General features: G+C 39.3%; 2 protein-coding genes across 7 annotated transcripts in view; one reads left to right on the forward strand and one right to left on the reverse strand.

The window, feature by feature from the left end:
- Window positions 1–4421: 4421 nt before the first annotated feature.
- LOC120737918 (clarin-3) lies at window positions 4422–6869 on the reverse strand. The gene is made up of 3 exons (XM_040038838.1): window positions 5778–6869; window positions 5141–5326; window positions 4422–4997 (listed from the first exon to the last, which is right to left on the reverse strand). The coding sequence occupies exons 1-3, from the start codon at window positions 6007–6009 to the stop codon at window positions 4720–4722; spliced, it is 696 nt and encodes a 231-aa protein (XP_039894772.1). The 5' UTR covers window positions 6010–6869; the 3' UTR covers window positions 4422–4719.
- Window positions 6870–7274: 405 nt separating this feature from the next.
- The window catches only part of ptprea (protein tyrosine phosphatase receptor type Ea), a 58576-nt gene continuing 41640 nt past the window's right edge, over window positions 7275–24210 (forward strand). For 4 of the 6 annotated variants that reach the window (XM_040038829.1, XM_040038833.1, XM_040038835.1 and 1 more), the window contains exon 1: window positions 7275–7386. The gene's annotated coding sequence lies outside the window, so the exon portion shown is untranslated. The other 2 variants (XM_040038832.1, XM_040038831.1) reach the window with 2 other exon arrangements.

Here is a 24210-nt window from a genome sequence, read left to right on the forward strand (position 1 = left end):
AAAGGTTTTCCTCCTGTGTAAAAAGTGTGATTATGTAGACTTGGTATATTTTGTTTTAAAAATTCAGTGACTTTTGGAAGAGAAGCAATGTGTGCTATATATATAGAAAAGTTTCTTGACAGATACACAGTACCGTGCAAAAGTTGAGCCACCACTCACCTCTTCATATTTTATTTCCACGGAAACAGACTGTCCTTTAATTTAAAAAATACTTTTTCTTAAAGTCTTTTGGACTTCTTCTTTGGACACTGACTCTTTTTTTAAAACTCTTTCTTTATTCCTGTTGTTGTACTTGACAATTTTCAGAAAAATGTGTTGCCAGTGAATGAATCACGAATCATTCAAGGATAAGAAGGAAAAATTAGACACCATACTCAAGGGATATAAAACATCTTATCAAAGAACCTTCAAAAGAATCTTCAGATACTTTCTTATTAGCAGCCTGTTAAAGATATCAGTTTTACAGACATAAAAGAGTATTTTTGCACCAACAAGTTGATTCCCAAAGAACTATTAGCCAAAAACTTAACATATCCTGTCACGGTGTGCAGTGTGTCCTTAAAAAAATGAGGAAACTGGACATATGGAGGTAAAAACCTACCTACAGTAGATGAACAGTATCTGAAAGTCCTGCCATGTCCTTTAATGAAAAAAAAAAGCCCTATGAGATTGACTGACTGTTTTTGATGTTAACTGTTTCTGTGTCTGGGTCAAATGGCTCCAATTCAACTGAACCTCGTGTTGTGTCAGTAGGTTAAATGTATCCATCCTTCCTTGAACCAGTGATCGCACCCGCCAATCAAGACCACATTAATCAACCATAGTGTCATGCGGCATGGGGCAGAGAAAGTGCTCAGCCCTGCATCCATCCATCACTCTGGCTGTAACATGTCAACAATTTGCATCTTGTAGGTATAGATACAAATACCATACAGACAAAATGGCGAGTAAGATTCTGCACAGAGTGACTAAATCAATTTGTCTCCATCGCTGTTTGGGCGAGACTGAACCAAAAACCCTTTCTGTCTTTTTCTCCTTTTCTCTGTCTGTGCAGGTAAAGTGGAGAATTGGCTTCAGGTGATTTGGGGAAGATCTTATCTTCTGTTAACAGAGGAATGACACCATAATGGAGCAGCAGGGGTGCAATTACCTTTCAGCCCTCCTCCTCCTTCTTCTCTTTTTTCCCGCCACCTTCACCCCAGCCTTCTCTGACAAATTAAGATTAATGATGGAGATAAGTAAGAAACCAGCCTGCCTTCCAATATCACACAGTGGAGTTGAGTGTGAGAACACCTTATGATCACAGCAAGACAGACTCAAAGCCATGCGCATCCATTAAAATGTCTTAAAATCCAACTTATGTCCAAATTCATTAAAAAAACAATTTTGAAATCACATAGAGCTGCTTTTCTGTGTCGACAGAACAAATTCATAAAATAAAGTTTATTACAGATCCACCAGCGCTATAAAAGTTCATTACATCATAGAGAAATGCAACAGGGAGGCACACCTTGATAGACACACCTACCTTACTGCCACAGTGGAGGAAAAAAGTCACGCCACTGTAATCACGACATCAAATAATCGAGTCTTGGCACATGACTCTATTTTTCGGGTTGATAAGCTTTATTATTTTGTTTGTACCACTTGGTTCTTGGCATGTTTCTTTTTCTTCTTCTTCTTATTATTATTATTAGGTATTTTGGGGTGGTGGTTCGGGAGGTGGAGCAGGTCATGAGCTAATCGGAAGATTGGTGGTTTGAGTGTGTGTGAACGTTTAATCTTAGATGTAGAAAAAAATTCTTGCACAAAATAATGGGTGAATATGACATGTTGTATAAAGCTATTTGAGTTCTTCACTAGAGTAGAAAGCTTTATACTCCTACATGTATTCACCATACTGCTCACTTGCCAGCAATATGTTCCTAAAAGTGGAAGGTGGCCAGGCCTTCCCCCGTTCTACTATGGCCTACCACCGTTTACTCGACATGGCTGAATGTGTGACCCCACTTCCCCGCAGCTGGAGGTGTCTGTTTCACAGTCCTCTGTAATTCAGGACCTTAGTGGATAATGTTTCACAGGTACAAAAGTTTCTGCTTTAATCCTATCACACAGAGTGAGTGGTCAGGGCTTAGGGCTTCTGCCTAATCCCAGGTTTATCCATTCTGGTCAACTCTGAGACCGAGAGTATGCAGAGAGGAAGAGATTACCGCCCATCGCTGATTTTATTCAGTCAGTGTTTGCACAGCAAACGGCAAGAAGAATCCGTTATTAGTAGCTATTCCACACCTCAGTGCACAAAGAGGAAGAGCAGTAATAGGTACAGTTAAACATCTCTCCTCTGGCTGCTGTTAAACCAGCTGATGTTCAGAACTGAGGAATTCTACTGTGTATCAACTTGAAATGACTGAAAGTGAAAGTGTGATTGAAGCTGTATATATATTTGCTAACTGAAACTAACTAAATAAATAAATGATCATTTTAGAGATCAAGACAGGTTTATTGCATTCTGTCAGAGTTAAAGTAAAACATAAACTAAAAGGGTCTCTAATGGCTGGCAAATACGTGCTTTCTTGTGAAGGGCTTGTCATCTTCACAGCAGGCGGTTTTGTGCTGAAACATGCTTTGACGTGGCTTCCTCTGGAGAACACAACCTGTCGCAACTTCACACTGTGTCCTTGTCACAGCTGCAGGTTTAAGTCAGTCTACATCACTCTGCAAGAAGGATATTTGGCAGGAGCTATTTGGTGGCATGTTATAAAACATAAGCTACAATTTGAAAGGTAATGACTGTTTTTTAGACTAAAAAACTGGCTTTTTTCACCTCAAAAAGCATGGTGAGTTTTCTTGCTCTACTAACAGAATTTCTGTCAGGTCTGATATGTCTCTGAATCGCTGCAGAAAGCATGCAAATGCATGAAATTTAATACATATTCGCGCTGACGACAACAAAGCAAATTGCTGCATCCTTCCACAGGTCCCTTGAAGTGTGAGACTTTAAGGAAGAGTGGTTCTTTTGAAGGCAGGTAGAAGGCGTTGCAGGGCTGAGAGGTGCTGCAAAGGGCATGTCCAAACAGACTTTAGGCCCTGAGTGATGGGACAGGGGAAACGGTAACAGGACACCTCACCCTTGCTCTCATGTCAACACAGCCATGTGAATCACAGCTGTGAGAATGCCCGAAGATCCAGGAGACAATAGGCGCCAACTCTCAGCAAGATCTATCTGTGATCTATGTTTTTACAAAATCTGCAAGCTTTGTAACCATCAATACGTTGGTCAGCATCGGCTGCGATTTTTCCAGCCCTTTGAAATGTTTTAAACAGTTGAGTAATAAATCTTTATCTCTCATCAGGGGTTTCTGTAGTAGGTCTCACGTGGAAAAGGATACAGTTAAGATGCAATGCATCACTGGAGTTTAAAGGGCTCAACTTAAGCACCGCTTCACTGGTGAGCCATGAATTGATGAAGGTAAGAAAGGTAATCCATATGGCTTCTGTAGTAATTCAGAAGGTAAGTAGCTGTGTAGTTACCTGCTGGCAAAGCACATTTACTGGAAAGTAGAATAAATAATTATGTGCGGTGTAAATATATATTCACACTGACTCCAAGTGGAAACAGTAGTTAGATAAATGCAGTTGATTGAAACAGGGAGAACCAAAGGTAATATAGAAATTGACTGAAGAAATAAGTATCACAGAACACATGCTGCTTTTCAGTTATCAAGTTTATTGGCAGGTCTGTGGACCAGAACCAATGAAAAGGTGGGTACCAGTGGTCTAATCCATGTTGGGTAGACTGGGTGTGCCTTAATTCTCCCTTCTAAAGATAAATTCGAGCCTTCAAATGATTGTGCCAGTAATACATAATAGCAAATGAAAGACTTTAACTGAAAACAAATCCCTTTTCTTTTATTCCCGGTTGAAACTGTTGACTTGTTGGCATCTCTTTGCAATTACATAATTTCAGAGATAGAGGGCAGCAGACATCAGTAAAACCCCCCTCAGTGGGTTCATCCATTTTTTTTGACTCGCTTGTTCGTAGTGAATCTGTAATGCAGTACCGCAGTAAATGTATAACATTAAATTGCAAAAATTCATTTTTTCAAGTAAAATCAATGCAATCTCATCACTTTATTCACGTTTTCTAATGTTTTATTTTGCAAGCTGATGTTAATGGACACAGAACACAGTAAAATCATTGAGGTTTTGTCTGCCTGACGATCTGTAAAGCATGTTTTGTGATGATTATATTACAATGATGATTTTTTTTTAAAGAAAAAACTAACTAAATTGATACATTTAATCCAAAAAGATTACACAAAATTAAAAAACAAACAAACAGAATAAATAGTTATTTTTTAAGAATGGAATTTCATGTCAAAAACATATGAATGAAAAGAAATTTACATGGTAATATTTTTACTGTATCAGCAAACACTTTGCACTGTCATACCTTGATATCAAATTTGATCAAAATTCTGAAATTACATAATTGTTGCTCAAAACATGACATTTAAGTGTAAGGTACTTGATCCGACCAGACTATTCCTGATATAGTAAGACTAAATATTATAAATCTATCATACAATGAACAAGGCTTTACCGTGTATCCAGACCTTACTGTGTATAACCACAGTCGGTTATCTTTCATTACAGTAGGTTTCTTGAGAAAGTCTTTAATATATCAGTGCTATTGAAAACTCCATGGTCTCTGTTGCACTAATACATTGTTAAATCCATGGGTGCATCCTCTGTAGGCTTCTGCTGCTCTTTTTTGCGTGTGTAGGCTGCATGTTCATATGTGTAGATCAAGGCGATGGCAATGAGAGAGAGCACTGTGTAAGGGATGACCAGGTAATATCCTACCTGCATCACTGAAACCTTTCCCTTCAGGGCTACTGGAACACCCTCAGTATACTTTTCTACAAAGGTTTCTGCCATACTGGTCGCACTGATGTTCACCACAAACAGGATGAGGACTATCACAGACAAGCATGCTGCAGGAGAATAAGTAGCATTAGAAATATCACAAACAAAAGAATAGAACAAAAATCACACCTTATTTTTTCATGGAAATGCCCCAGCACTTCCGCTTGTGCAACTGCAACATGCTTACTGCTATAACATATCAGTCACTTACCACTGAGAGAGCTGCAGATGTAGACTCCAACAGGCCCCATGTAGGTTTCATAAGGATTGCTGACACTGTTGTAGAGAGAGATGAGGATGCTGCATGCCGAAAACAGCAGACAGAGGGCAAGAAGGCACAAAACCAGACCCTGTAGGACTACTGAAGCAACTTCTCTTCCTGCCAATGTAGGAATCACTAAACACAGAAACACAGGTCATTATGGTCCTACATTTAATGCTGTACTGAACTTCCATGTTTATTGAGTACAAGAGGCTGGTAAAACTGCCTGAGCAGTTTCATAGGATCTAATTCTCCTTCACGATGGAAGTTTTGATAGCATTTGTCTTTATTTTGAGATATCTGTCTGGGACTTCTAATCATAACAGCTTGTGTCAGAAGGAAAAACTGTTGACAGTGTGTTCTTTTCATTATGCACACTAAGTGCGACACAGATTCTAGAGTAAGACCAGAAGCTGGTGGTCAAAATTAATCAAATTAAATTAAATTTTCCCCATTGCTTGAAGGTAGGATGTGTCAACGACTGAAATTTATTAGACTAAAATAAAAACAGTTACCATTGTGGAGATATATGAGAGAACTTTGTTGTTTGAGTCTGTTTCTAGTTGGTTGAACTTTTGAAAATTACCTTGGAATGTATCTGTAGCTCCAAACAGGGGGCAGGAGGATCTCTCTAATATTCCATCAAAAAGGGTCAAGGTGATCTTAGCAGATCCATTGTACAAACCAGTAGCCTTTTGTGCGCACTCCATGGTTGTTATAACCCACTTTGTTGACATGCCATATCCAATAAGCCCAACAGATATAGATGTAGCCAAAGCACTGGATATGAAATGCAGAGTCTTCTTTGTGGAAGGCATTATCACTGTATTCCAGTTACACTAGTTAAACACGAATCTCAGAGTTTCTTCTCTAAAGCTCTGGTGAAGCCACAGAATGAGATCAAGGTCCTCTGAGCCTCTAAAGATTCTCTAAGTAATTCTCATTTACCTTCCTTGTTGGAGGGGAATATAGATAGCTGGTCATAAAATGTCATGTTTATGGCTGCGACCTTTGGTTTGAAGGGAAACATGGAGCTGGTTGTCATAGTAGAGACACCTGTTTCACCAACAATAATTCCGGTGCCATGCCATTGTCATGTAAAAAAAGAAAAAAAAGAAAAGAAGAAATATACAGTTTATTTGTTTTTGAAATAAATTATTGTAAAGTGCAGATGATGAATCTGAAGATCTGAGCCAAACAAAACCCAACAACTTCAAAACATGTAAAAGAAATATGTCAAATCTTTCAAGGATTCTTGATCCTGTAATTCAGGAACTTCACACACCTTCTGCTGGACTTATTAAAAAAACACGTTTGCAGCCTTTGGTTTCAAAGTCCTTTCCTTGATATTGCAGGGCAATAAAACTTATTGCAGATGAATTATTTATCTTGCATGAGAAAGAAAATTACTGGAAGAGGGCTGTCACTTAATAACACGCATACGTCATCAATAAAGCACTAAAGCTATCAGGGGAGTGTCACAGATTATAAATCACATTTACACTATAAAAAATGTCAAAATTACAGAGAAATCAGATTAGCGTGTTTCACTGTGGATCACATTTCACAGTTTTTTGCTATTTGCTGCTTTCTGAGAATAGACAGGAAGAGTGTTCTGCTTTTCCAGTATGACTGGAGCTATAAACCTCAGGGATACATGCCTCCTGATAAGGACAGATAAGCAGCTACAATGATCGAGAGAATCATTTTTTTCCATTCCCCTAAACCATGACGCATTCAATTCTTTGAACGTGTATTTGCTCATATTAACAAAAGACTCTTGTGTCGGTCTATCACCCATTGTTGCAGTTCAAAAAAACGATACATAATTCATTCACTTTATTTAAATCACAAATCCCCCTCGTTTCATCTCTAGTATTAACTGTAAAATGTAATCCTATTAAGTTAAAGCACACCTTCAGAAGGAACCACACGACTTTGTAACAAACAAACAAAAAAAGTGAATCTGTAATGCAGAAGTCCTACACACACGTTGTAATAAAGTTTGTGGCCAGACTGCGGCTCCCTCTCTTCGCCAAAAACAGAGAGGATCCGTGCGGTTGCTGACAGCCGGTTCTGTTATATTGGAGTAAACACAAACTCCTCCCTCCCGGTGACAGGCGGCAACACTGAAGCGTCGCCTCGGCTTTTCCAAGACAATCTGCGCTCAGGACTGAATATTAAAGCCATCTAAGGTGAGTGATGAGATTCCTTTATGGCATTGCATCGTCTTTTTTGCACCCGGACACTTGTATATCGAGGAGGTGAGGGAAACATCCAAATTTTCAGTCATTTTCCCAGTCACGTCAAACGCCGTGTTACCTGTCCGTTACGCACAGCAGCGCGTGGAATTTTCACATTTAGCGTCCATTTCAGGTGCGCATTCAGCTTTACCGTTGCAGTGAGTGAATTCCTCGTAGAAGTCACCATGTCTATCGTGTGCTTAAATGCTCTGAGCTCTCCTTTTGACAACCTGCAGCGACTTCTGTCAACCCGGTGCGTCAGTGAATATGGGTTAATGGATCAAGCGTTTAGAGTTTTATCCTGATCCCCTGTCTTGGGGTTTAGTCTCCCCCTTCTACCTTGTTTAACCGTCATGTTTTTATTTAGAAACCATAACAATAAAAATGATCATTCTTGTCTTCATACTTGCTAGCTGACTCTTACGTGGGCTGCAGTTGTGCCAGTTTCAACATGTCGGTGACCACGGCTGCATTACTACTTCAGATATCATGAATGGTCTCCTTAGACTTGCAGTCATAGGAGGACCCAGGTTTTTGAGTCAGGTTAAAATTTGACTCAAGTTTAATGTTATTTGGTTGCTGAATGCTCTGTTGGCTCCGAAGCATTTGAACATTGGTTTTAATGTAATAATCACCAGAAATGACATTAATCCCCAAAGGGAAGAACTCTCCCCTGGGAGGTTAGAGGTCAGGGCCAGCAAAAAATCAGCATCCCCTGGAGCAGATTGCTTGTGGCAGTTTGCCAGTTCAATGCAAGGGGGAAGATGCTGTGCTGTATTTGGCATTTGTTTCTTATCAGACCATGGAAATTAAAAATTAAATGAACCAAGACACAATTGGGTTTGTGCTCTGCTGACCTTCAACAGGAGCGGTCACTTTGACATCCTGTACTGATGAATGGACTTCAGTTTAAACACCACGCAGAAACAGATTTGTCTTGCACTGAAATTAATTCTACATGCTTTTCATGTCACATTTTTCATTTCTTGCTTGGCCTACAGTGGACCAAGCTGCTACTGTACTGTCACTACACACTATTTTGGGCCATAACATTAGCCAAGTTTATAGAGGTGCTGTTACTTGTATTAAGTCTGTTAGTCATCCTGACACAGCCAGGTTCTACAGCCTGAGTAGAGCCGCCTCCAGAATGAACTTGGATTAGTTTTGAAAATAAGAAATGTCTGTAATATCTGGTTCATTACAACATAAAGGAGCTTAAGGATCTTGCCAGACAAACCTGATTACTCTGTCAAGCAAAGGTTAGTTCTTTGAGAACCTACCAAGATTTTCTTGCTACTAGACTATGAAAGACAAATCAATTACATGTTCTCTAGAAACCAGAGAAAAATTCTTAGAGGGAAGGTATTATGCTTGATTCTTGCACTCTGTGGGATTACTCTGTATTCACTTTATATAAGGCCTTGGTGCAAACCCTTAGGTCATACGCTGTCTGAAACAAGCCATTTTTAACTTTCATCTTCTTCCTTTTAAGCCAGCTTTTTTTCCTGATTGGTCGCCCGTTGCAAACAGAAGGTTTGATCTGTTAGTGGCCAGGACTTCTGCTCCCAGCAGGAGCTTTGTGACTGGGATGACAGAAACAGATTGTCTAGAGCAGTCTGAGGCCGAGGGTTTTTATTCTTCGTGATTAACTGCACATACCGACAGCTTTTTAATATGAATATCTTCTATATGTATGACAGAAATAGGAAAACGCATAAAGGGTCTCTGTTAAATTTGAAAAATAAACTGTAATGTGTCTGTATTTCTTCATTTTCTTTTTATTTTGTAACACACCTTGCATCATTCTGCGGGTTCAATATTAATGCAGCTGTCATGCAACATGTTCTCCTTAATGCTCATTTATCTTCTCTTTTGTCTCTTATGTAGACAGTCTGTGTCTGAATTTCATTTAAATTATACAGCATAGACCCAAGGAAGATTCTGACACTGCTCTGGCAGAAGCTAATGAGGATGCAATGAAATAAACAAATAGTTTGTGCTCGCCAAGACAAATGAGTCTGTGTAAGGCCGCGGGAAGAAATAACATTTGACTGCTGAGTGCTGCTGGCAGATTGATTTGGCTTTCATCTTCTTGCTATTCATATTTGACTCGAGCGAAACGCTATTCGTTGAGGGTAATTTGTACTTGCTCTGCTGAAGGATACCGGATGTAAGTTAATCTCTGGCATAATCAAAAGGCCCTGTCCGTGGTATGTTCTGTACCTCCTTCTTTGTTATATCTCGAGAAATAAGTGTGAGAGCGCGTATATGTTGTTTGTAATAGCGCCTTGGTCTCGTAACTACTCAACAGTTACTAGCTGCAGCAGTTATTGCCAGCTTACATTTAATTGGTGTTTTTATCACCGCCAAGATGTTCTTTTCTAGTTCTGCTCTGCTATAGATAGAACTGAAAACATGGTATGTTGGAATGTGGTGAATGTAAGTGCCTTTTAGTGTGGGTGTGCTGCGTGAAATGAACAGATGTGATGATTAATGAAATCCAAAGTGAGGTGGGTTGGAGTGTGATGTCCATACCTGGAGTTTCTAACAGCTTGCTGGATATAAACCTTAAATTTCCAATTCAACTATCTGCCACTTCTCTCTTAAGTTCTGGAAATGCTTAACTTTGAGCTGCCACGCGAGACTACACATCATGTTGTGCTCTCTCCTAGACTGCAAATACATTAACTGCACTCTGCTTGAAGGTTTTTTTTTTCAAGCACATGTTTTTTCACGCTCTTTTCAAATAGGCGGAGAAGGAACTAATTGGTATAAAGTTGAAACATTTAGGGATGAGTCTGGTCTGACCCAGAACTCATCAGATATTTGCCAGCGGAAATGATCATAGCCTTGAAAAAGGGCTAATGAATTAGGCATGGGAATTGTCACAGTAAGATCTTCCTTTTGATGCAGATAGTATTTGTATCCAACCTGCTATTTTTTCTGCTTTCCTTGGTGGAAGTTTGTTGAATCCCATTAAGCTGCAGCATGTTGCAATCGTAGGCTTGTTTGTGCTTGCGGCGAATGTTGCAGAATTCAAACCCTGCAGTCTTCCTTCTAGATGTTGGCTTCATCCTGAAAACACTAAATAATGAGAAAACATATCTTTAGTTAAGCAGTGAGAGAAGATGGAAAATTAACCCTTGCTTTTAACCCTGCTATTCCATTTTACCTCCAAATACATAAATGAAAAGTAATGGGGAGGATTAACTGTATAGATCTTCTGTTTTTAGATGTGAGCTAAATCGACAGTTAAAGCAAACTGTAACTGAAAGCACTGACATAACAGTCAAACTAAGAAAGCAGAAACGGCATGTTAGTGGTGTTTTGCTTCCTGCTGTAGGGCTTTGGTAGGATACAGACAGGCCTGTAACCTCACAGTGAGCTGGGACTTAAATGACACACAAAGGGTTTTCCATGGAAGGAGGCCTTGTTACATGGATTCAACATGTGGCTGCTGCAAGGGCAGACAAACTGCAAGCTGAACAAACTGGTACCTGCACTTGTATCTTTCTGAATCACAACAGTCCTCACCATCTGATCTGTTACACCCCAGACCAGCACAGCTGCAAGGAAACGAAGAGACTCAACATCTTTTTTTAAAATAAGTGAAAAACATTTAATCATGTTAACATTCAAGGTTGCCACTCCTTTTTTTTGTAATAGCCTAATTTGGCATGTAGTTCAGGGTACAGCCTTGCTAACATACTTTTGTTTTTAAAGTGTGTAACTTTCAGTACATTTTGGCCCAGTATACACACCACTACTGTGTTTTAGGCATCCTTAAAAAAGAGTGACTTGTCAGAAATGCTGCTGGCCTACGTTTAGTCTGAAAAGTTAAAGATTGTTTTTGTCTGACTGAAACGCAGACTTTTTGTAAACAGTGATGCAGACAGCCACGTCCACTTCCTGATTGGTCTGCTTTTTGTTTTTGTTTTTCAATTTTTGTGTGCACTACTTTCCCTGGCAATGGATTTCTACTAAAGAAATCTTGTTTTGCTATTGTTGTCTTTTCTCTGTAATCATACACTATATGAGCAAAAGTACTGGGTATCACACAGCAATGCCCAGTACACTACACATTATGTATCATATCTCCAGGACCTAGTCCATCATGGCATGGCCACATGTCGTCTCCATCTGCTGGGCAGCCTGAGGTCTTTTGGGTTCCCTGGATATTATTGAGGACCTGTTACGACACAATGACGGCTTCTGCAATCTTGTTGTCTGTTGGGGAGCTGATAGCATAGAGAAGGACAGGAAAATAGCCTTGTAAATAGGGCAAGTTCTGTCCTGGCTATTCCTTCTAGACTATATAGAGGATGTGGGTGAGAGGAGGATGTTAGCTAAGCTGATGTCCATTACAGACAACATCCTTCATGCCTTGCATGAGACTGCATGAGACGAGGCCCTGAGCAGCTCCTTCACTTGTAGACTGCTATAGCCACTTTGTAGGACAGAGTGCTTTCGTTGGTCCTTCATCCCGACAGCAGTCAGACTGTGCAACACCCACATAGGATAAATAGAAGCTAAAAAATACATTTGTATCCATTACTACTTCCACTGCACCTTATGTGCAAGTAAAAAGAAGATATTTTAGTGTATTTTGTCTTATATAGTAACCATTTGTACATAGTATGGTACACTAGTCTGCTTAATTATTCTATTTTTATATTTTTAATATATCTCTAATTGATTTTTTTCTTCCTGACCCTTGTGCTGCTGTAATCACTGAACTGCCCCAGTGCAGAATTAACAAAGTCCATATATACCATGTAAACACATGCCATGAAGCTCCCAGCACACAGTTGTTCTCCTGATGTTAATACCAGACGAGGTTTGGAGCTCAGTTATTGAGTTAGCAGAGTGTTGGAGCGTTTTACGTACAATGTGCCTCAGCACTCAGCAAACCCGCTCTGTAACATTATATGGTCTGGCACTTTATGGCTGACTTGTTGCATCAACGGCATCCTGTTACAGTACCACACTCAAATTCTTTGAATTCTTTAAAATGACACATTCTTTCACAATTGTTTGCATAGGCAGACTGCATGCTTAGGGTCTTGATTTTATACACATGCGGCAATTAGACAGAAAACACTTGAATTCAAAGATTAACCCAATACTTTTGTTCATATAGTGTTAAGTTGCTCTAAGTCGCTTGTGTCTCTTCTTGCTGCATGACTCCTTGTTGTTTTTGTGGCTGAAGATATCTTTATGACTCAGTCTTGGATGTTGTTGCCATGCTCAAGAATGGATTTTGTGGCTGATCAGATGCTTCAGTGGGATAGATAAAAATCTAAGTATTTTAGCGTCCCTGTAAGGCCAAATTGAAGTTGGGGAAATTTGCTTTTGTTTACTGTCAGCTGTGTTAAAGAGTCAGCTGGATAGTTGAAGCATTGAAACAGCTGGATAGAGATCAAAGTTGCCTCTTTTCGGATGCTTCGGAGCTCACTCACCTCTGTTCAAAGGAGGCATTGTAAGTTGGCCCTGTGAAAAAACAGTGGAGCTGAACACATGAGACACAAAAGAGGAGACTTTAAAATTATATTATTTAGGCCCTCCCCTTGAAAAAAACAAAATCACTAAAAGAGCTGCTTTCTGTCTCATTTATGCACCTCAATTATGTGTACCTACAATGATTATTCACTGGCATGATGATAATGATAACTGATTAATCATGTGAGTCATTTTCAAGCAAAACTGTTTAGCCTGCTAATTTAACAGGGGTTTGTGATGGCTTTGTGCTCTTAGAAACAGCAGTGGAAAAATTCAAGGACAGGAAACACATCTTAGCAGTTAGTTTGAAATAATGTCTACTTGTGATGGTGTATCACAGGTTACATCCTGAGCATGACCCTGGATTGTAAGCATCAGTAAGGAAGCTTTTTACCTCAAAGATGGAGCCTCAGGAGAAACTAAAACTGAGTTTGTGCAAAAAAAATTATTATGTAACCATCTCATGATCCTTACTATTCATTTTAGGATACAGACCACTAGGTTCGGCCCACCTGGTTTGAATAAGAGAATATAGCCCAGGGACATACAGAATTATGTCACCCCACAAGTAGTAATGCGGGTGTTACCTACCCCAGACAACGCATAGTTTTTTAGTTGTGTTTATGGAAGTTGATACATAAGAGCTTTACAAAGTAGACCACAACGCTTTTAGATGACAAGGTTTTTGGACAATGGTATACACATATTTCTGTAATCTTTTAAGTGTCTTTATGCTGGTGCTGGCTTGTGTTTTGCAGGAAGTGCAGCAGATGGACAAAATGTATTTTTTAATAATCACAAGGCTCAGCTGGCCAGTTTCTTAAGATATGATTCTAACATAAAAATTAAGCATTTTTAGCTGAAAAATGGCTTCCTAAATCGGTGACCTGCTCAGTGCAGGTAGGGTGGAGCCCAGAAGAGATTAACTCTCTGCACACTGTGGCGTGACTTAGCTGAAGGGAAAGTAAACATATACCGCTCTTGGCTTAAAACATGTTCAGTCCATTTTACTTTATCCGAATGGATGACTTGGAAAAACAAATATTAGATTTTCGATGGAAAACAAAGGGCAGCGTAGAGGCTGGGTTCACATTGGCAGCTAAGAAGAAAAAAGAGGATATCTTTCCAGGCTCGTTTGTTTATTCTTAGCGTGATTCAAGATGCAGTCATCTTGGGTCCACAGATGTTACACCTACACATTCCATTATAGCTCGATGTTTATGATAATGTGCAATGTCTCCAGAGTTAAAAAAAAGAAAAAGAATAACGCAAAACTGAACCTTCCCCCTGTCTGTGTGTGGAGATTAGTGATGTTTCTAAATAGTATCTGGAATTACCTTCTTTTTAAATTTCAACCTGTACTGAACTTCCATATTCTTGCTTAGATGCATTTTAAGAGGCTTTTAATTGAGTCTAAAAGTGGCTGCGTCGCATGTGATGATAGCGCATATAGAAAGCATGATTAACTTATCTCATCTCTTCTGCAGCACAATTTACAAAGGGCTCACACGATCTTGTGACTTATGTTATCAGTCCTGTATAATGTCAGGTAGGTTTATTCTCTGCAGTATGTCAGCATATACAATAGCCTTTCTTTTGCATCGCCATAAACTGCTCAGTTGCAGTGGCTCTTGTCTTTACTAAATCATTATTGCCGGGTTCTACTCTTTCAGCTAACATCAAGTGCAGTTAGTTTACTAGTTGTTGCATGTTGTAGAGTTTATCTAGTGTAAAGCATTTGGGTGCTGATCGTATGGCGATAACATGAAAGCTGGGTGTAACTGGTGCGAGAGAAAGAGTGAGTGATGGTGAGAATAAGGAAATAATGGTTTGGCTGTGTCACTACAGAGGGTGTTGACATGGAGGAATACAGTGCTTAATGAATAATGGATGCTTACTAAAGAAGCTCATTTCCTATTCATTCTTTCAAGGCTGCTGCACAGGGAGTTGTTTGTGATCATTATGTCAGTCCTTCAATATTTTCATTGTGTGTTTTCAGAAATATGATGCAGTTTGACGGCACTGGAATAACACCAGCAAACAATTTCACCCAAATACAATGGAGTAATTTAAAAGGATGGCTTATTTTCTTTGATCGCTTCACAACAACTACAGAACAACTGTTTTAACACACAAGTAATTTTTTATTAGCTGACTATGTGAAGAAAAAAAAATCAGAGTCACGCTGTTATTTTATTCCTTCAGAGTCACAGCCTTTCCTGGGTTTCTTTTTAACATTGGTATGCTGAGACTTGTAAAAATTGCAAATGTGCTGATCATCACGAAGGCCTCCAGTGACAGAGACGAGCATTAATTCAATATCTGGGTTGTCAGTTTTTGTGTCGAGCTGAAAAGATGTGGAGTGTAGAACAAGGCTGGATCTCGTTCATTAAAAGCACCTTTTAACTTTTGACTTTGGGAGGCTGGATAGTGTCGAGGCTTCTTCTTTTTTTGACTATGATGATTGTGTTGAAATGAGTTTCAGCAGTTCGATGCTGCAGTGAAACAACAGTCAGGGGTTAGCCAACATGTAGTGTGTGCTGATAAGCATGAAGCATGTGCTATATTTTCACTCAAGCCCTTCTGTAACAATTCTACAGGGTAATATAATCACTGGTCTGCTCCTCAAAAATGTGCTTATAGCTGTTTGAGGTGTTATCACATGAGATGTTTTCCATTAGAAAATAAATCACCAGTTTGCAAAGGCATCAATAATAATTTAGATGTGAGAGTATAGAAGGCATCGTGCTCTAGGGGGTAGTTTGCATTGATTCACCTATGTAAGAAAATACGTGCCATGACATGACTTTGTCCCACTGACCTTCAGCTATGGAAATCTAATCTATAACTGCTGAAACATTTAGACTTTAGAGTGTTTTGAATGACTTGCAGCTCATAATTCCATGTCTATTCTCTTGATTTGTATCCAGAAAGATTTTTATGCTAATGAGCAAAACTGTGCCGTACTGTCTGTGTCTGATCATTGCAACATTTGGTCATGCAGTATGTTTTCCCACTGGGAAAGCACACTGTCAACAATAACACTCCCCCAAACGCTGCCAAAGCTTTTTTGTGCTCAGTCACAGACAAAGCCACATCTACACCATTTGCTTACAATGAAAGGACATTTGTTTTTCATAATTACTGTCAGCTTCGATGCCAAGTGAGATACAAAAGTGGAGACAAGCCACAGAACCACAAATCGCATCGCTGTAAAAGTTAAGAATCTAATTTAAAAATGTTTATTCGTGATATTATAAAACTATAACTGGTTATTTTGACTTCTACTCATTATTTTGTCAATCAGCAGGTTAACTGTTGTGTTTAAGCTAAATATCTGTTATTTTTAAATGCTGGGTACCTAAAATAAACATTGGGTTACATTATAAACTTTACAAAAAGTAGCTATATCTCACAAATGATAACTTCAGTAAACACCTTCTTTATACATTTATATGCTCAATAAAAAGTCTTTTTCATACAACATGATGTTTATTTTGTAACTTACAATTAAAAGTTACAATAAAATAGAAAGAAGAATATGATTCAGGGTATGTGGCTACCTTTACAAGTTGCTACCAGTTGGCCAGGCAATGTGATGTGTTTCAGAATTACATTGCCTGGCCAAGTGGTAGCAACCTATTAAGGTAGCCACACACCAGAATAAAGATTTAATATTATACGAAGTAAAGAAGGCATCTTGCTAACAATTCAGCTACCAAGCGCTACAGTCAGTCAAATGTTTGCATCCAAATGTGGTGGGCAACAGTCAAATAGCTAAACTCAGGGCTTCAGAATGTTGGTACACAAAATACAAATTACAATGTGACTTTGTCTTTTAGATCAAGCCTCCGATGTTTATTGATATAAAACAGAAAAATGGAAAGAGGATCAGCAAAGCCTCAAAGAGGAGAAGCTAGAAAGAGCAAATGTTTGACCTTTTTGCTTAAAATATGATTCAGTTTGTTAACTGATCGCTAAAATGGTTGCTGATTCAGTGTCTTGATTGGTAGATTAGATAGTTATTTCAGCTCTGTCTGCACCTTTTCTCAAAAAGATGTTTTTTTGTGAGAATAAAAAACAAAACAACACTATGTTGGTGTATTTTTTTTCATATGTCATTAGTTTAAATGCATTCTGTTGGCTAGGAAAAGCATGCTTTTATTCTGAAAAAATCTGTTGTATGGAAAGTAAAACTAAGGCATCCCCCTCTAATGACATTTCATCATTTTCAAAAAATGCATATCGTATTCCAGAGCCAACAACTTGGATGTAAAGGAAATGCTTTTCATTTGCTCTAGAGCTGATAACAACCTCACTCACTGATGCACTACAAGCCCTGGAGATACAGTGATTGCAACATATGGTGATAATAAGTGAGCAATGCGTGCTAGCAGACTGCTTCCTCCTGTATTTGGCGGCTTGCTTTCGTGGCCTGCCTGTTTCATAATGTCTCATAGAGCTAGACAGTTGTGTGGCAGTTAACAGGGAGCAGGGATCACAGTCAGTCATCAAAAAGCAGAGTGGTTTCTCTCATGGAGAATCATGGCAAGGAGTAAAATGAGGTTGGAGATCAGGGTGATCATAATAATGATGTGTCTCAGGGCCGATTTTCACAGTGAGTCTCTTTGTGGGCCAAGCCTAGTCAGTGGGTGGCTCTTCACACAAACGTCTATTTTACCGCTGGTGAACTGAGGATTGTTCGAAACTTCTTCCTCCCCACGTTCATTCTCTCTGCATCTGGAGACTAAGCAAAAGACAAATATACACCATAGAAGTATGCATTTTTAATGCTGCTACGCTATATGGCCTATTTTTGCAAAATAACAAATTTGTTATTCGGCTGCAAATGTCATTCGTCCTACTTGAAAACACGACCTCATTTATGCTTCACAGTTTATATTATTTTCCCTGGGGATGTTTGTGGCTTAAATGCATTAAAAGAAGTGGAAAAGGGTGTTTGTTTGCTTTTCATCATTGTTATACCACTCTATTGTTTTAGATATTGAACATATGGATTTTATCTAAAATTTGTTTCCTTGTTTCCTACATTCAGCAGTTAGGCTTTTTATCAAAACAGTTTGGCAGTAGTGGGTGACACATGGCTGGCATTAGAGAGGGAAATGCGCTCCGTTGCAGAGAGAGGGGCTCAACAAGGAGACAGGAAAGGATTTGATCATCAGATCTATCTTCCCTTGAGAGGGAAAACGCCTTGCTCTCTGAACATACTGAGAAACCCCCTCATTTGCAGTCTTTTATGACTGCCTACTGTAAGATGAGGAGGAAGACAAGAGAGGCTAGGACTGCTGGTTTTTCTTTGAAGCACAGCATGCCATCAAAGAAATCCTAACCTTTTTTGCATTGCTGCGGTGTTTATTTGCTGGGACGAATCTGATACGAGGTAAATGTTGAGTCTGTTGTGTGCTGAGCAGCATTTTGAACCAAATCTGACACATGCGCTCTGAGCCATCAGTGATGTCTGTCCAACTTGGCTAAATTACAAGAGGAAATAAATAAAAAGAGCTCTGTACTTCTGCCAGTTCATCGCTGTACTATCGCATCCAGCAGCTGGGCCACAGCAGGGGACTAGTTAGCTGCTTAGTTAGCCATAGAGATGCCTTCAGCTTCATTGCAAAAACTCATTAGTGCAGACTAGTTGGAGTCCATTTTCATCATGTTCAGCTTGAGTGGCACACTGTTTCTCATGTGTAGCTGCACCAGCAGGTGTTTGGTCCTTCGGCGCTTGTGCACTTTAATCCTGTAAAAAAGCCAAAACTCCTACATATCTGCTTGGTTGTTTTTCATTAGTGCACTTCCAGTAGCTTGATACTTCTGGCTACCAGAAATATCAAGCTACTGGAAACGTTAGCGTGGTAATCAAGGTGAAGCAGAGGGTTGTTTTTATAGTTTTCCCACCCTTGTCGTTACTACCATACCGGTGTGGGGTCTGATATAAAATCCTACATGCTCCAGGCCACACATTTCATCCTGCATTCCTGTGTCTGTAATTGATTCTTGTCAAAATATGGAAGGGGGTTGGGTGTACGCTGTGAAGGGAAATGAAGACGCAGAGAGAAAGAAAATAGGGGGTGGATGCACATTTGACATCATACAACAAGCCCAAGCTGGGGAAGATGAAATTTAGGGAGCTATGGTAACTGGTGCCAAAATGCATCCCCCAATGATAAAGAGGAATTTTTAACACATCTTTCATTTGCATATGTCCAATTAGGTTTCCTTTAGATCCTGCTGAGGTGATGGCAACGGGGGGTTTCTGTTTCCGGGTTCCCTCCCCCAGAGACGTCATTGGGATGCCAGCCTTTTTACATTTTGATCCTGAATTCATTTCTGTGGTTTTTTTGGGGGGGGAATTATGTATACAGTTAGTTAGCACTTGGCAAATCTACATATGCCCCATAAGCATTTTTATAAGGAACCAATTTTGACGTCTTTATTGCACAAAAAGCACAAATATTTGCTTTTAAATGTGAAGAGTTGCAACTTTCCCTGTTCTAAATTTGACATTACATTCGTTTGATTGCTGAGAAATCAAAATAAGAAATCGAACAACCTCTTTTTCACGCATGAACTTTCAGTTTTGGTTTAGGTGATAGTTCTGGCAAGACGATGTGCAGGAAACTGCGCACACAACATTGCTTTCTCACTGGTAATTCAACTGATAAGTAATTATTGTGTTCAGTTGGCTTACATGCACTCTTTGGTGCTGGGGAGCTTGCAGATTGAAGACCGTTTGATGTCCAATCAAACCTCACGTGACATTTGCTTTCTCACATCTTCACACCTCAGCACCTCTGTTGGGTGACATCTAGAATAGTTCAGGGCTGCAGTGCGTATTTGAAAATGGCATATGCTGGTCTCTCTAAAGTTTAGAGAGACCAGCATAGGCCATTTTCAAAAGAATGGTTTAGAGTCCAAACCATTAATGCATCAATAGTGGGGGGAAAGTCAAGCAAAGGGGAAATTAATTGTCACTCACACTTCCAAATTACATTGTTTAAGGAGACTAAATATGTCATAATTACACACAGTTTTGCTGTCTGGATTTACTAATATGCAGTAAATATATTCTACTGTGGGCCCTTATCACTAGACTTTCTTTCACTTTTGCACACCCAGTTTGTCAAGTATAGATGAGATATTTGTAGCACATCATCTATCTCACTCTCAAACACACTGCATATCATTAGAAGACGGTTAAAGTTGCTGATTCAGGCGTTTGCTTTAAAACCCCCCCCAAAAAAACCCCTTTTTCATTCAAGGAAATGATGCCCCCTACTGTATTCATTGAAATGTTAATTCAGGCGCAGTGGATTACAAAATTGATTAATTTGTATTTTATTTCTAGTGAAAGATGTTGCAATAGTAAAACTTTCTCTTAAGGGCTTCAACTGCATTTTATCATTGAAATCAGCATTGATCTGTTTCTATAGAAACCGACTATTAAAACGTGTTCAAATTGTTGTTCTGGAGCAGAAGAGAACTTGATTAGCAGGGGCATGTTTTACTTTCAACCTCTGGGTTCTCACAAGAAATGATTTTTTTCTATATCTGCATTCCCCAGTGTGTAGCACTGAGAGGATTTCCCTTTCCAATTTAAACAAAGGGTTTTGTTCACATCTCATTTATACACAATCAAATTTTGAACTTTCAGATAAACTCATAGTCGAGCTACAAAATAATAACACAAATATACAGATCTGATATTTACGATTAAATTGCTAAAAGTTCAGAATGCAACAAAAATGGATCGTTTTGCTAAGCCTTGCCTGAATAATTGTCACTTTTCAAGCTTCTGTGATGATTTGCACAAAACGTTAGAAATGCTGTGTCCTTGATTCCTTACAAGAGTAAACAAAAGCCGGCCTCTCATCTCTGGTTTGCTCTAAAGCTAAACAGTGATTCCACTCAATAAGAGGACGGTGAGATTGTCGGCTTCTAAATGGCAGTCATTGAGAATTCCTGTTGCGCTGCCATTTGTGATGGTTTTTGCATTGTCACCAAAGACGCGTCTAATTAAAGCAAGCCACATTAACCAGAGTAATTGCATTTTTTTCTCGCTGTTAATGTGTCTGCGCATGAATTGGAGTGAAACGGTTGCCGGATTGCTTTACATAAGCTATATTTTTGCACAAAGAATAAAAAGGCTGTGGGTTTTTATTGTAATGAAACAATTAGATTCTATCAGAAGGCAGATTTTTAAAAATTCAGTAATTAAAACACTGTTAGCTGAGTTCAGTTTACAATAATGTGCGGTGTGATTACAGTTACCCGTTTGTCTCCTTTTTATAAAAGTTACAGGGAAGTGTCAGGAACAGGAAAATAAAGCTGGAGTGAATTCTGACAGCCTCTCTGAGTCACATCAGCTGATTGGCAGCCACCCTGATGTCATTTGTTTTTGTGGGGCAAGGACAGGTCACACTGACTGATCTGTATTCCCTCTTTCTTTCCTTCTTTTTGTCTCTCTCTGTCTGTTTCAGAGATTGTCTCACTTCCCCCTCTTTACCTCCTCAGGCTTTAGATTTTCATGCCTTTTTTTGTACCAACTCTCTCTGATACCCTTTGTATCTCCACTTTGTTTCCTTCTATCTTGTGTCTTCCACTGAAACAACGCCTTTTAGTTTGAATGAAAGAATGCTAATGAAGTCCCAGATATTAGAACAAGAGTTTGTTTTAATGCTAGAGATGATCCTGTTCCCGGTTCTCTCTTCTTACATGTCTCTTTGAAGCCATAAGAAAGGAAAATGGGTGCTGTTTATGCCAGAACAACACAATACTTTGTAAAGGCGACCTTTGTGTCATTTATATTTCTGAGCTTTAAGGATGTAGGAAAGTAAACAACTGCGTTACGACACTGTAATCAGCTTCAGCGTTTAAATTTGTGGTTCAGTTTATTAGAACTGAGGATAAAATTCTTGGACTTTTTTGTGGGAGGCTAATAAATAATGCATCAAAAGCATGACTGCAATCACAATAGCCAAAATGGGTGGGCTGTCATCACAAGATATGTGATGATGTCTAGACAGATGGGTGCCATTTGTATCAAAGCTAAGTGGTCCTGCAAAGATGTGTTGTGTTAATACTAAATCTGTTTCCACTACAGCGTCATGTTGTAATAAAACATCTTCAAAGGGTAGACTGATAATTTAACTTGTTTTACAACGGCAAGCTGCACTAATAGGCTAATTGTAGTTAGGTCATCAATCGATCTGACAAATCTTGTCTGATACTAGTGGATTTTGGGAGATCTTGGGTCTCTCTATGAGCTGCCAGTTCTGCCGCTTGTCTAATCACTCCTGACCCTATTAGAAATGAGTCTCTCTTTGTTACTGTGCGGTACTGTCAGTTCTAGGAGAACAAAAAGTGCCATTGTCTGTCATTGCCCTTGCTGGGATAGAAGTAATCTGTGGCAGTTGAGCTGCCTCAGGATTGTTATAATCCAGATTCAGTATTAATGACAGTCTAATCCGTGCATTTTTGACCCTCCAGAGAGGCTGACATGGCATCTCTGTTGTTATTTGCTTGTGTAATGTCACTAATTCTAAAAATGGAGGGGGCTTGCTTTCAGCTTATGTCATTTGGCAAGCGTTACTCTGTTCAGATTTTTGTACCGCCAAGATGCTGCACTTGCCGATACCGACAGACAATGCACCTCTATGTTGTTGCTGGATTTGCCAGATATATCCATAGATTCACTTTGAATTTTAGCAGCTTTGAGAAATGCTTCATGTGTCCTTGGTTTTCTTCCATTCCTGAAAATATTCCAGCATGAGACCCATGTGCCTGAAAAACATTAATTGTACCCTGTAGCACCACGGGGTGTGTTTGCTCACCCATGCACAATGTGCATTGAGGGCAAATGACATGAATAGTGCTCCTCTTCATCAGAATGCACTCAGAAGGGAGCTCTTTTGCTTTTTGTTCATCACAAAGGGATTCAGAGATAGATGAGAAGATGTGTGCGAAATCCATCACACAGCTCCTAGCTTGGCACAGTGATCAGTAACCCCCCCCTCCAACCAGAATCCCTCCTACACTTTCTTATCTTCTGTTCTCAGAGCTGTGCACGTGGGGCCTTTTGTTTACAGCTCTTCGCAACGATTCACACCAGTAATCCCTGTGACGGATAGCATGACTGTCTGACAAGCCCGCAACCTATAACATCCTATTTAATAAAGCCAAGACTGATACTGGGTACAACTTAGTAATAACACTGTGCCTAGCCACAATATGTTTTCACGTTGGTATTCATAAAAACGGCTTTCCACACTTAAAATTGAGAATAAAAGGTCATATTTAACCTATTTTTTTTTGTTAAACTCCACTAAAGCATATTTTCATGATTCAAAATAACCCGTTTACCCTTTAAGGGAACCATCGACCAAATTAAGCTATCCACACGCAGTAATGTTAAAGAGCGCAATGAACAAAAAAGAATGCCTGAACAGAGCGTTCAAAGCATTATGAAGCCTGAGTTAGCTCACGACGATCGCGTCTACATTATTTTAAACTTTGGCTGTTTTTATTACGAGCATCCAACAACAACAAGTCTCCCTTAATCAAATAAATGGCATTTTTACTCGACTCAAAACCTGCGACCACAAAAACTGTCCATGCACTAGAAAATGAAACGCACACTGAACTGCACTGTATTCTACATGAAACACAGCAAACAAATGAGCTCATGTTCTTGCTGTCAGGAAGTGAACCTCAAGCTTCTGTGGTGCTTGTATAAAGAGTGTCTGCACTCACCACATACTGCCTTTTTTGTTTCTGGAAATGGTTTAGAGGGTGAGGGCGGCATGCAGCACTGACCAGGCCTGGAATCAAACCAAGACCACTGCAGTAAGGAGACGACCAATACCACTGAGTTCACTCATTTATTGTGCTGTAAAAATCAAAGTATTGTGTTTTATTTCTGACAGTATTAAGATGTTTTTAATCGGTGGAAGCTCGGTGGAAGCATAATACTTTGTGACATGATAAGTACTGTGAAAAATGTCATTAAGTGGGACTGTACTTCACTGGGAGTACACAATATGAAGGCTCTCGATATGTTTATTACTAGGAAACATTCCAGTTTACTGACAACAACACCAGTGTTTCATAGCAGGAATGTTCCAGCCTTGTGAATAATCTCTTTAGAAGTCAGCGGAAAGCACACTAGAAATGAAAGTACACATTTGATGATAGACTGTAAATAAATAATGAACAGCACCAGACAAATAAATCACTATACTGGAAATAAATCTCATTGGT

Source organism: Simochromis diagramma, unplaced genomic scaffold (assembly GCF_900408965.1).
Source record: "Simochromis diagramma unplaced genomic scaffold, fSimDia1.1 OVJJ01000402.1, whole genome shotgun sequence".
Taxonomy (NCBI): Eukaryota; Metazoa; Chordata; class Actinopteri; order Cichliformes; family Cichlidae; genus Simochromis; species Simochromis diagramma.

What these genes read in the sequence shown, in the direction of transcription:
- LOC120737918 (XM_040038838.1), bottom strand. Translation starts at nt 6,009, where the DNA reads ATGCCTTCCACAAAGAAGACTCTGCATTTCATATCCAGTGCTTTGGCT. An exon ending in AGCTACAGATACATTCCAAG is followed by an intron (nt 5,327 to 5,777) that starts GTAATTTTCAAA and finishes TTCTGTGTTTAG; the next exon opens with TGATTCCTACATTGGCAGGA. An exon ending in CATCTGCAGCTCTCTCAGTG is followed by an intron (nt 4,998 to 5,140) that starts GTAAGTGACTGA and finishes ATTCTCCTGCAG; the next exon opens with CATGCTTGTCTGTGATAGTC.